Source organism: Scyliorhinus canicula, chromosome 1 (assembly GCF_902713615.1).
Source record: "Scyliorhinus canicula chromosome 1, sScyCan1.1, whole genome shotgun sequence".
NCBI classification, from domain to species: Eukaryota; Metazoa; Chordata; class Chondrichthyes; order Carcharhiniformes; family Scyliorhinidae; genus Scyliorhinus; species Scyliorhinus canicula.
This window is the reverse complement of record NC_052146.1, coordinates 238,547,467-238,559,960: the sequence shown is the minus strand read 5'-3', so window position 1 is coordinate 238,559,960 and position 12,494 is coordinate 238,547,467. Positions and strand designations below refer to the sequence as shown.

The window sequence follows — 12,494 nt, the reverse complement described above, 5'->3', positions numbered from 1 at the left end:
ACCCTCTTTCCCACCAAAATCGCCACCCCCCGGTTCTTGATATCCAAGCCTGAGTGGAACACCTGTCCCACCCACCCCCTTCTCAGGCGGACCTGATCTGCTACCCTCAAATGAGTCTCCTGCAGCATTGCTACATCAGCCTTCAGTCCCTTCAGGTGTGAGAAGACCCTTGATCTTTTGACCGGCCCATTCAGCCCCCTTACGTTCCACGTGATCAATCGGGTCGCAGAACGACCCGTCCCTACTCCCTGTCGATTAGCCATGTCTTGTCCCTTGCTCGCCCCGGGTCATTCCTTCTTTTCTGACCCGCTTCCCATAGCGATGGCCCCCCCTCCACCCCCCCGGCTCTCCCCTTCTCGTCCCTGGTCTTTCCAGCAGCAACCCGGTGTACCCCCCCAGCCCCCCCCCCCCCCCCCCCCCCTGGCTAGGACCCCTCCTAGCCGCGATGTACCCCACATCGTACTCCCGAGAGTCAGCTGGTCTCCGCTGACCCGGCTGCTCCTGCCACATTGGAAGGAAGATCATTGATGAAACAGCTGAAGATAGTTGGGCCTAGGACACTATCTTGAGGAGTTCCTGCAGTGACGTCCTGGAGCTGAGATGATTGACCGCCAACCACCACAACCATTCCCCCCTGATTCGCATTGACTCCAGTTTTGCTCAGGCCCCTTGATGCCATACTTGGTTAAATTCTGCTTGATGTCAAGAACAGTCACTCTCATCTCACTCTGGCATTCAACTCTTTTGTCCATATGACTCTTATTTGAAGCAAGGCTGTAATGAGGTCTGGAGTTAAGTGATCCTGGTGGAACGCAAACTAACCATCCGTGAGCAGGTTATTGCTGAGTAAGTGCCGCTTGATGACTCCTTCCACATTGCCAGGTAGATGCCTGTGTTGTAACTGTACTGGAACAGAACATGGCAAGTTCTGGAGCGCAAGTATTCAGGACTATTACTGGAATATTGTCAGGACCCATAGCCTTTGCAGCATCCAATGCCTTCAGCTGCTTCTTGATATCAAATTGAGTGAATTGGCTGAAGACTGACATCTGTGATGCTGGGGAACTTGCCAAAGCTTTTCTTTTTCCACTCATCAAGGCAAACTCAAGAAAGCCAAATTTGAAACGATCATAATTTATACCACAGGAGAAAAGGCTACTGCTCGGCCATGGAGCTTATAGTTCCCCATTGCTTTCTCCATGGTAACACCTCAGTCAATCAGCTGCCTTTTCTCCCGTACAATAAATTGCTCCCGTACAATAAGTGATCATTTTCAATACTGCTTTCTTGCATTTGCCCTGATGAATACAAAGCAAAAAGCTTCAGCAAAAGATCTCTCTTTTCAGCAATATTTAAATATATTTTGGTTGTTTTACTGCCGTTCCAGGCTTGACCTGTTCTTGGATCAGCCTACAGTCTCCATCTGTATCTCTCAGGGCATCTTCCAAAGGCCCATCCAGACATTTGTTGCTGCCTCATTACAAGCAACATTGTCAATTGCCCCATCTCACCATCTGACCTGGGTGGCGGAGTCCACAGATCTGATGTAACCACCCTTTTCACATCTCCCTCCAGAGTGTCTGTTCATTACGATTGAGACCATTTGATCAGTTGCCTCTGTCACTTCCTTCCCTTGCCCTAACTCAACAGGCCAAACTTCCTCTTAAGTTCCCCAACCCTCAACTCACATTATTCTCCGGTTTCTCTCCTATCTCCTCATTCCCCCTCCGGGCTCATCTTGTACATGAGACTCACTTTCCAGTCCTCCAACAAAACTGCTGACCACTCAACATCCCTTTCTAGTTCCATATTAGCTGATATTGTTAATAGCTCTTTCTCTTCAATTATTGTCCTTCTTTCCTTCAAATCCATTGTCATCACCCCTCCTCAAAAAAAACTAACCATTGGCCCAATTGTACTTATAAACTGCTACCCTACCTCCAAGAAGTTTCCTCTCCAAAGTCCTTGAACAGATTTGTGCCCATCTTTCCTGAATTTCATGCTAGAATTCTTACAATCATATTTCTGCCTCTGCCGAAGGCAGAAATAACAGCCTATGTGAATTGACAAAGGTAAATTATCTCTTTGCATTATTATCAAACTGTCTGCAATCTTTGAAATGCCTCATCATCATTGTCCAGTTGGGTGGGACTCCACTTGCCTATTTCCATTCTTACCTGTCTAATTGTAGTCAGTGAATTACACGTAATGGCTTCTCTTCCCGCTCCTGTGCACTTCCTCTGTTGCCCTGCAAGGATCTATCCTTGGCCCTTCCCATTATCATCTATATGCTGCCCCATGGTGATATCACTCAAAAGTAGTCTTACAACACCAGGTTAAAGTCCAACAGGTTTGTTTGGCATTACTAGCTTTTGGAGTGCAGCTCCTTCATCGGGTGAGTCTTAAAATTGCCTCTTAGTGTCCAAAGGTGTGCAGGTTAGGTGGACTGGCCATGATCAATACGTGGGGTTATGGGAGAGGGCGGGGAGTGGCCTGGGTAAAGCACAAAGGGTTGGTAGAGATTTGATGGGCCAAATGGCCTCCTTCTGCACTGGAAGGATTCTATGGATACACCAATTGATAATTTATATAGTATCCTAAATACGTTGCATTTCAGATGTAGGATTGAGACCTTAGTGGATCCATTCTAATCTTTGGAATATAAAGCAACATGCATCATTATTATTTCCAGAAACACATTATTCTGGACCAGATGTTTATTGAAAGCCTTTTCTTTGGATTTGAATATCACATTATAACCACTTAAGTTACACTTCTGGACATTATTAAGCGAGGAAACACTAAAAGGTTCACCTCTTAAGTATGTGTGCATCTTAAGCTTTAACCACATTAGACCTTACAATTTCAACAATTAAGAACATTGTCAGCTTCAATAGGTACATTTAACAACATCAACAGGAACTAGCATAACGGATTAGCGTTGGTTCTGTTCAGCAGTTTGTTTTATCAGTTATTGATTGGAATATTACTAACAGTCATCTGGTGTTTAAGGTGGTGGCCTTACCTCTAAGCGAGGAATATTTGGTAACATGGGGAAACTGGAGACGATGATGTGTGTATCATATGGCCAGATGGAAGACATGATGTTCTCTGGAGCCGCAAATGGAGATGTTTACATCTGGAAAATAAATCTTCTCCTCAAGACAGTTAAAGCCCACGATGGACCTATTTTTGCTATGCATGCCTTAGATAAGGTGCTTTGAATTTTGTGTCACAATTAATAGTGCTAATTGTGAAGTATATATTATGCCTGGTCTAATATGGTGGTAAGCTTCACTTTCAGGATTGGAAAATCGGCGCTGGTAGATCAGTTTCCCTTGAAATTAGTGGAAAGAAGAATTGGATGATCCAAAACCTCCAATTTTCTGTCACTGCCAAAAGTGAAAATTGGTCCCGATGTGTGCTGTGTGCAAAATCAAAAACTTAAGCAAACAAATTGACACCCATTTGTTGAGTCTTTGGTGTTGCATTTTCATGTTTAAATTATCCACATCAGTAAATTTATATAGAACAAATGGACTATTTGGAGCTAATTGATTTCAAAATTCAGTACAAATTGAAAATTCTGGGTGATGTTGGTTAAAGGACCCTCTTCGGTATGTTCACTTTGGATAATGTTTAAACTCAATTTAACACAAGTTTTTAAGTACCAAATATTAGTCAACATGAACTAGATGACGTAAACTTTATTGGCAGTCTAATTTATTGAGAAAATGAATAAAAGTGAATTGGATTTTAAAGTAGCTATCAAATTGAACAAAGTGATAATACTCTGATATCTTGCTTCCAAACCAAAGAAGGTCCTCGCCCAAGATGGCAACTTGTCTGCTCACTCCACAGAGATTGATTGATTTCTGTCGTTCTAACTTCTTCTGTCTTCTGTTCATGGTTCAGATATTCAGCAGCAGCACTATTTTGAATTTTATAGATTTTAAATTAGTTGTTGAAGCAGAAAGTAACAAATAGTTTCAACATCTGCTAGTTTAAACTATATCATACATGGTGGTTCTTTTTCCTCTTGTTTAGCAAAAGCTATCTTGTCTCCGAGTAATGTCTGAAGGCTTTCAGTTTAAACAAGCAAGCGTCAGAAATTGACTGTTTTATTTATATTGAGGAAATCAGCATCACGACAAAATGTTAGATCACGATCCCGCTTGCCAGTTTCATGTTTAGAATTTGACCATTGTTATTTTAAGTTGAGGCTTTTATGTCCCATACACCTATGTGAAATTGGCAGGTGCTTATTTAATCATTTTCTTTTTAGGGTCCTGCTCTTATTTTAGGGTGAAATTGCCCTTTGTTTTCCCTCTAACGTTTAGAGCACCCAATTCATTTTTTCCAATTAAGGGGCAATTTAGTATGGCCAATCCACCTACTCTGCACATCTTTGGGTTGTGGGGGCAAAATCCATGCAAGCACATGTAGAATGTGCAAACTCCACACGGACAGTGACCCAGAGCTGGGATCGAACCTAGGACCTCGGTGCCGTGAGGCAGCTGTGCTAACCACTGCGCCATTGTGCTGCCCTAAAAATGCTTGTTTAGAGAACTCTGGAATCCTATTTACTAATTCTAAGTGATCATGGGATTGAATTTTAGAGGGTGCTACTTCTAGTAATATTTAAAGTGATCATCAACTGCTCCCCAGTAAATCGCTGGTTGTTTCCTTTGGATTGCTGCTTTTCAGTTTTCAGAGTTTGGATACAGGGACCGAATGTTCCTTTGTGAAAATAATTTGGTGAGTTAAGCAGAGGCTTTTGTCCAGAAGCTTCTGGCAAACTTCAGTCTAGTTTCAATAGATGTATTTCCAAGTCGGGGGGTGAGGGACTTGTGGGGGAAACCTCCAGGTGGTGGGGTTCCCAGGTATCTGCTGCTCCTTCTCGATGGTAGTGGTCGTGGGTTTGGAAGGAGCTGCCTAAAGAACCTTGGTGAGTTACTGCAGTGCATCTGTAGATGGTACACATGGCTGCCATTATTCGTCGATGGGTTTGAATGTTTGTGGTAGGTAGAGCAATTAAGTGGGCTGCTTTGTCCTGGATGGTGTCGAGCTTCTTGAGTGTTGTTGGAGCGGCACTCATCGAGGCAAGCGGAAAGTATTTCATTACACTCATGACTTGTGCCTTGTACATGGCGGACAAGCTTTGGGGCTCAGGAGGTGAGTTATTCACCGCAGGATTCCGAGCATTTGACCTGCCCTGGTAGCCACAGTGTTAATATGGCTAGTCCAATACAGTTTCTGATCAATGGTAACCCCCAAGGTGTTGGTTGTGGGATGTTCAGCGATGGTAATGCCATTAAATGTCAAGGGGCAGTGGTTAGATCCTCTCTGATAGGAGATGGTCATTGCCTGGCACTTGTAAACTTCCTTATATCCCACTTCTCCCTTATAGCACAATCACTTCTGATTTACAAGTTGCAGATGATCTAAATGTTGAACACCTGATTTTCCTCCTGTTCCTTGCATCTTATTCTCTTCAGATGGTTAGGAACTGCAAACTGGCTAAGCAGTAGTGCAGGAATAAAATGTGCAAGAGGAAGAGACTGATGATGATAAACACCGTCATTGTCTCATATTTCCAACCACCAACTTAGATACACTGCATATTTTCGAGACTAGCATAGAAGTTGAAGCTACGAGTGATGAGTCACTGCATGAGCGGCATGCAGTCAGGGTAGGTGGAAAAGGTTAATGCAGGTGTCTGCTTGCAAGGTTGCATACAAGCTTTTCTGCGTAGGATTCAGAAGATGACTTGAGGACTTCTGGTGATGGAGATTTGCTGAGTGGATGCATGAAAGGTGGCTCTCCTCCTAGGACATCAGGTTTAGGCTCTTTTAAATGAAAATAGCCCACCACTACCAAGAAAAAAAGCATCCCACATCATCCTCTTCAACCTACAAACAAAAACGAAAATAGAAACCGAAATGCCAAGGAACAGCTGCACCCAGAGGCAGTAAGCAAACAAGAGGCTACAGGTGCCTGGAGAAACTGGCAAGCGAGATGGCGGACCCACAAGGCAACAAAGCCCTGGCCTTTGAAGAGAAGGGCCAACAAGCTGTGCACAGAATTCCCACTTGGCGGAGAAAGTTCCTCACCAGAGAGCTAAAGGAGCTCAAAGAGGACATAAGACTCGGACTCCGGGCAGCGGTCAGGGAAGCACTGGCTGCCATGCAAGTGGTTCTCGACAAAGCGGAGAGGCGAATAGAGGCCCAGGGGAGCACAATTAAGGAACTGGAAAAGGCATCCACAGACCAGATGAACCGGATCGTCACCCTAGAGACACAAATAGCAAGGTTGGTGATGACCCAGGGGAACCTTAAAGGGAAGGTGGAAGACCAAGGGAACCAGTTGAGGTTCCAGAACCCAAGAATAGTGGGACTGTCAGAGGGAACTGAAGGCTCAGACTATGTGGCCCAGATGCTGGGAAATCTGCTGGGAAGGGACAGCTTTCCCAGCCCACCAGAGATAGATGGGACACACAGGACAGCCAAAACCCAAGGCCGGGGAACAGCCGAGGGTAATAATTGCGAAGGGGCAGCAGTACCAGAACCGGGAAAGAATCCTGAGATGGGCCAGGCAGACCTGCAACTGAAGGGGACACCAAATACGTCTCTATCAGGAAATTGAGGCAGACCTGGCCAAGTGATGGGCCAAATTCAACAGAACCAAGACAGCCCTGTTTAAAAGTGGGGTGAAATTTGGGATGCTCTACACAGCCAAGCTATGGGTAACCTTCCAGTGCAAGGAGCACTATTTTACAGCCCCTGCAGACATGGACGGGTTCATCCAAAAGAACGGGCTGGGACAAAACCGAGGTGAAGATATAACACTGAGAGGTAAAGGGGGGGTAGGGGGGTGATAGTGGCAGGGTGGGGGAAGGTGCAGAACGATAAGGGGAAGAAAGGAACAGGGTGGGGGGCTCTAGGCTGGTTACAACAGACCACACATGGCAACAGGGAACAAGGTGGCATCGCAAGTAGCCACTTATGAGGGTCCCAAACAAAGGGAAACCCCGGAGCGCAGGAGCCCAGTCTCATGGGGAGTCTGGTTGATCCTGCAGGGCAGGGTATGACAGAAATTCCCCATCAGATTAGTCACCTGGAACATCAGGGGATTTAATGGTCCAGTAAAAAGATCCAGAGTCTTCGCCAAGCTTAAAAGTACAAAAGCCGACATAGTCTTCCTCCAAGAGACACACCTAAGGGAGAAGGGACTGACTGCAAGTGAGAAAGGGCTGGGTGGGACAGACCTTCCATTCTTGCTATGGACTGGGGGGGGGGGGTAGAAAGAGGATGGTGTTTACAGCAATGAAGACAATTACGGACCCAAGGGGATGATATGTCATGGTCAGCGGTGTCCTGGAAGGAGCACCAGTGGTCCATTTTAACATGTACACTCCCAACTGGGGTGACAGGGATTTTATGAAGAAGAACATGGCGGAAATCCCCGACATAGTAATACACCCACTAATCATCAAAGGGACTTTAATTGTTTACGGGACTCACGGACAGACAGGTTGAACACCAAAACAGGGAGTACCTCTAACTTGGCACATTTATCGAGCAGATGGGGGCAATGGACCCATAGAGGTTCACCCAGGGGAGGAGGAGTTCTCCTTCTCTCAAGTACATAAGGTATACACGCATAGACTTCTTTGTGGTGGGGGAAAATGGTGCTTCCAGAGATAGTAAGACGATCTCTGACCACGTTCACACTACATGGATGTGAGGTTGGAGATTGGCCGTGTCCACTGCCCCCCCCATGGAGGTTGGACACCGGCCCTCCTTGCCGGCAAGGTGTTCTGCGAGAAACTATCACAAGCCATAGATGGGTATATTACCAATAACGAGAATGGGGAGGTCTCACCCTCCATGTTCTGGGAGACACTGAAGGCTGTGATCAGGGGTGAGATTATTGCCTGTAAAGCACGTAGAGACAGAGAAGTGAGGGCAGCTGGACAGCAGCTAGTCGACTCCATGCTGGGGATAGACCGACAATACTCTGCTGCCCCGACCATACAGCTTCTGATGGATAGGAAAAAGCTACAAATGGACTTCAATTTGTCCTCCACGAGGAAAGCAGTGCACAAACTCTGCCAAACACGGGGGACCGTCTATGAACACAGAGACAAACCTAGCTGCCTATTGGCTCACCAGCTGAGAAAGCAGACAGCCTTGAGGTAAATACCACAGATTAAGGATTCCCAAGGCAAACTGGTGGCAGAGCATGAAAAGGTCAACAAAGCATCCGAGGAACGAGGACTGTACAACTCTCTTCCCCCCCCCCCCCCCCCCCCCCCCCCCCCGGAAGAATCCAACACCAACTTTTCGCAAAGCTTGGAGGCCATCTTTTCCACCATGAAAATGGTATACTCCACTAGCACAGTTGTGAACCCAACCATGATGCAGTGACTGATGATTGATGACTGAGCATCCAATGTAACACAAGTTAAAACCACCCAAAGAGCGCTTCAGCATTCATTGGTATTGCAGTTGCATGAGCTGATCACAGATAGCCTGGCCAGAAAGGGGATGTGTTTGTTGCCTCCTCCTTTTCATCACCACCACCTCAGCTGCTCAAGTATTCCTGAGGGAGAGGTTTGTGTCCTCGTGATGGTGAAGTGCAGATGCAGCAGACCACAATGGATTGTGACATGTGCTCACTAGAGCACTGCAAGGCTCCTTCAAAACAGTCCATCAGTAGAAGTGTTGCTAAAGTACCCTGATTGTCTGCTCAATTATTTTTCAGGTGCCAGCATGGCATTTGTTATATGAGCGCTACCCATTTATGGATTTATGTGAGTCAGGTGATCAAGAGAGAGCCCTTATTGTCCTGTAGTCACCAATGGTCTCTCCAAATGGTTCAAACGCTGATGGTACAGCAGACAGGGACAGAATAACAGGGACAGGGACAGAATTCCCGTACCAGCCTCCCTGGACAGGTGCCGGAATGTGGCGACTAGGGGCTTTTCACAGTAACTTCATTGAAGCTTACTTGTGACAATAAGCGATTTTTATTTCATTTCATTTCATTTCAATAAAGACATCAAGACTACTTCCAGGTTGGTGGCATTTAACTGCATGATGCAGTGGGTATGGTTGCATACCAGCAGCACATTGGAGTAGAACCCTTTGTGGTTGTGGTACTTTTGAATTTAAATGCTGTGTTTGCAAAGCAATGTGCATGCAACCAAAGGCACCGTGATGAAGTTCACTATCCTGGCAACGTCACATTCACATTCTGCCTGCTTCTCTTTGGAAGGTATTTTCCTGCCTTCACAATATGAATCAGTCACAACGTTGTACAACAGTGGATGATGAATTGCTCGATGTTGCCGATTTCCAGCCTGGAAGGAATCCAAGGCAAAAAAGCTGATGGCCACAGTCACCTTAGCAATAACTGACAGTCGTATCTTTGCCCTGCCCCTAGGCTAAAGTTCTGCCTGCAATGTGGTGGGCGGCACAGTGGTTAGCATTGCTGCCTCACAGCTCCAGGGTCCCTGGTTCAATTCCAGCCCCGGGTGACTGTGTGGAGTTTGCACTTTCTCCCTGTGTCTGCAGGGGTTTCCTCCGGGTGCTCCAATTTCCTCCCGCAGTCCAAAGATGTACAGGTTAGGTGGATTGGCCATGCTAAATTGCCTCCTATTGTCCAAAATGTTAGGTGGGGTTACTGGGTTATGGTGATAGGGTGGCGACGTGGGCTTAAATAGGGTGCTCTTTCCAAGGGCCGGTGCAGACTCAATGGGTTGAGTGGCCTCCTTCTGCACTGTGATGTCGGTGTATGACACCTTTTTAGTGAAACAGAAACTCTTAATGATTGTTCCCCTTTGGGGTTGATGGTGGAGTATTGCTCTCCGAACACCCTGGATGACTATGGCATAATGTTGAGAGCACTTTCTTCCCCATCTCCTCCCTCTTTGAGCAGCTTTCCCTCTTCTGTGTCAGTTCTGCTGGCCAAGTGTGATGGATATTACAATATCAATTACTGGAAGCAAGTAATCTAAACCAAATCCTTGAAGTCAAAACCAAGGTGGTCTTCATGTTTCGCACCACCCCTTGTAGACTTCACCAACTATAAATGACAGTACAAGCCAACACACATGTTTACTAAATCAGTAGCAGCTAGTAGAAAGCAATCAGCAACTAACCAAAGAGTGCATGATCCCTTTAAATAGCACTGGCGTAATTCTCTGGCTATTGAACACAAATTCAGTTGTGCAAAGTTAGGATGTTACCTGGAATATTGAGATTGAAAGTGGCACCCCTGGAGTCATATCAGCACTACACGCTGACCAGAATATCACTCTACCTACTCTGCATACTTTTAGCGCACACTTCTACCGGCAGTGCTATCAACCAACCCATGGCATGGCCCACACCAGACATATATACCTATGGTGCAGATGCAAAACGTTAACTACAGCACGGAAAATATGCTGAATTTTGCAGCCATATTATGTACAAATTGGATATTGGCATTCACTCTGTGCAGTGGCATTCACTCTGTGCAGTGTATTAAATATTTACCTACTAGAATTGTTTGTTGTAAATTGGCATAGTAATTGCAGGAAATCTTCTATCCTCTTTCTTTAGTTTATTAATTGTAATAAGTAAAAATGGCTAACATTACAAATTTTTTCCAATGGATCATTTGAAATATTTCATACTAACTGAAAATGTATTTTATACTTTTAATCACTATAATTACATTTTTTAAAGGGATTTGTAACAGGTGGCAAAGATGGTATTGTTGAACTCTGGGATGATATATTTGAGAGATGTCTGAAGACATATGCTATCAAGAGAGCAGCCCTATCATCTGGCTCAAAAGGTATACCTTGGTATTAGCTTAACTAGATTAATGTACGTTCTGTCTATCGTGATATTTTTATATAGGTGATGGCACAATGCAAGGTGTTTACATAAGAGACACACAGTCCCAAGTCAGAATTTTAAAATAACAAAGTTCAGAGATCTGGCAGAACCAGGAGTGGGATTCTCCAGTCCCCCAACCACAGGTGCAATCATCCAGCCACACTGTGCCAGAAAAGCAACTTGCCGCCGTGCAGCATGGCCAGTGAAAGCTGGGAGATCACGCTCCCGGGATCTACCCGGCTCGCAACGCCACGCGAGATTCAACGCAACTGCACGAGACATTGCAAGGGGAATCTCGCCTACAATCAGCAGGATCACATTTTAGCAAATCTGCATATTAGAGCAAAGCAGTAAGCCTTACTCTAATGTGCAGATTCCAAAGGTATCTGAGGCTTTGGGATTCAATCCCTTTGCCACAGGAACCTCAGACGAGCGCTGTTTGGTACTGGTCCCCATAAACAAGGACCAGGTGGAACGGCCCTCATGAGGGTTTCCGAGGGGATTAGAGGCCCCCAGCTGCATGCCCTTTGGGCAGGGTGGTGCCCTGGCACTGTTGGTGCCACCTGGGTACCCTGGTAGTGCCAGTCTGGCACTGCAAGGTGCCCAGGTGGTGCCAGCAGGGACACTGCCAGGGTACCCGGTTGGCACTGCCAAGCTGACATGTTTTGATCGGGCCGGTGTTGCCCGCCATGGGTGGCGGGGGACTCTGCCATGTTGCGTTCGTGCTGGGAGTGAGGTCGGAGATTCTTTTAAGGGCCTCGCAGATTGGGAAGTCATTTTTAAATGGAGTCCCAATCTCTTGCTACAACGGGGAGGTCCGGCGAGCGGCGCCACTTATTCAAAGTGAGTCACGTTGAATAGCCATGTGTTTCTCAGGACTGCCAATTTACTGTGGTGAATCAATTTCTCTTCCCTTTAGAGTTTGCTCTTATTTAAATTTCTAGCTTAGTTTGAGACTTTTCTTTCTCCTAAAACCTAATATCAATACTATGGCTATTATTTGTAAAATGTTCCCTGATCATCAGATTTTTACCTAATTCTAGTTTGTTATTTACCAATAAATCTCAGATGACTTGTTCCCTTGCCTGATCTAAAATACATTATTTTAGAAAGTATGGAAGTTCATGTAAATCTTTAGAAACCACAGGTTAAAACCCACCTAGATTATTGTGTTCAGTTCTGGACATAACACTTTAGAAAGGGTATTAAAACCTTGAAGAGGGTAGAAATTTACCGGAATAGTATCAGGGTGAGGAAACTCAGCTAGTTGTTAGTTCTCAAGAACAGCAGAAATAAGTCTGTTCCCTGTCGATGCCTCTCATAATCGTGTACACCTCGATCAGGTTGCCCTGCTTTGTCAGTAAATAAGATCATGGCTGAACTTGTCCATCAACTCCACTTTCCTGCCTTCTCCGCATAATCCTTTAATTTCCCTTGGTGTCCAAAAATCTATCTCAAACTTGACCACATCCATCAATTGAGCAAACACAGTCCCCTGGGTTAGAGCATGCCAAACATTCACAACAATGAAGAAATTTCACCTCATCTCAGTCCTAAATAACGGGAAAGAAGGTTAAGGAAAAATTTAATAGGAATGTTCAA

The 12,494-nt window shown here is 45.5% G+C and overlaps 1 protein-coding gene across 15 annotated transcripts in view; it reads left to right on the top strand.

The window, feature by feature from the left end:
- LOC119972713 (echinoderm microtubule-associated protein-like 6) overlaps positions 1 to 12,494 on the top strand; it is a 528,500-nt gene that overhangs the window by 256,133 nt on the left and 259,873 nt on the right. For all 15 annotated transcript variants that reach the window (XR_005462144.1, XR_005462143.1, XR_005462146.1 and 12 more), the window contains 2 exons: positions 3,013 to 3,215; positions 10,737 to 10,848. Coding sequence is in view for 11 of the 15 variants with exons in the window: in XM_038809940.1 (XP_038665868.1) it covers positions 3,013 to 3,215; positions 10,737 to 10,848 (315 nt within the window). In the remaining 4 variants the exon portion in view is untranslated. The remainder of the gene's footprint in view (positions 1 to 3,012; positions 3,216 to 10,736; positions 10,849 to 12,494) is intronic.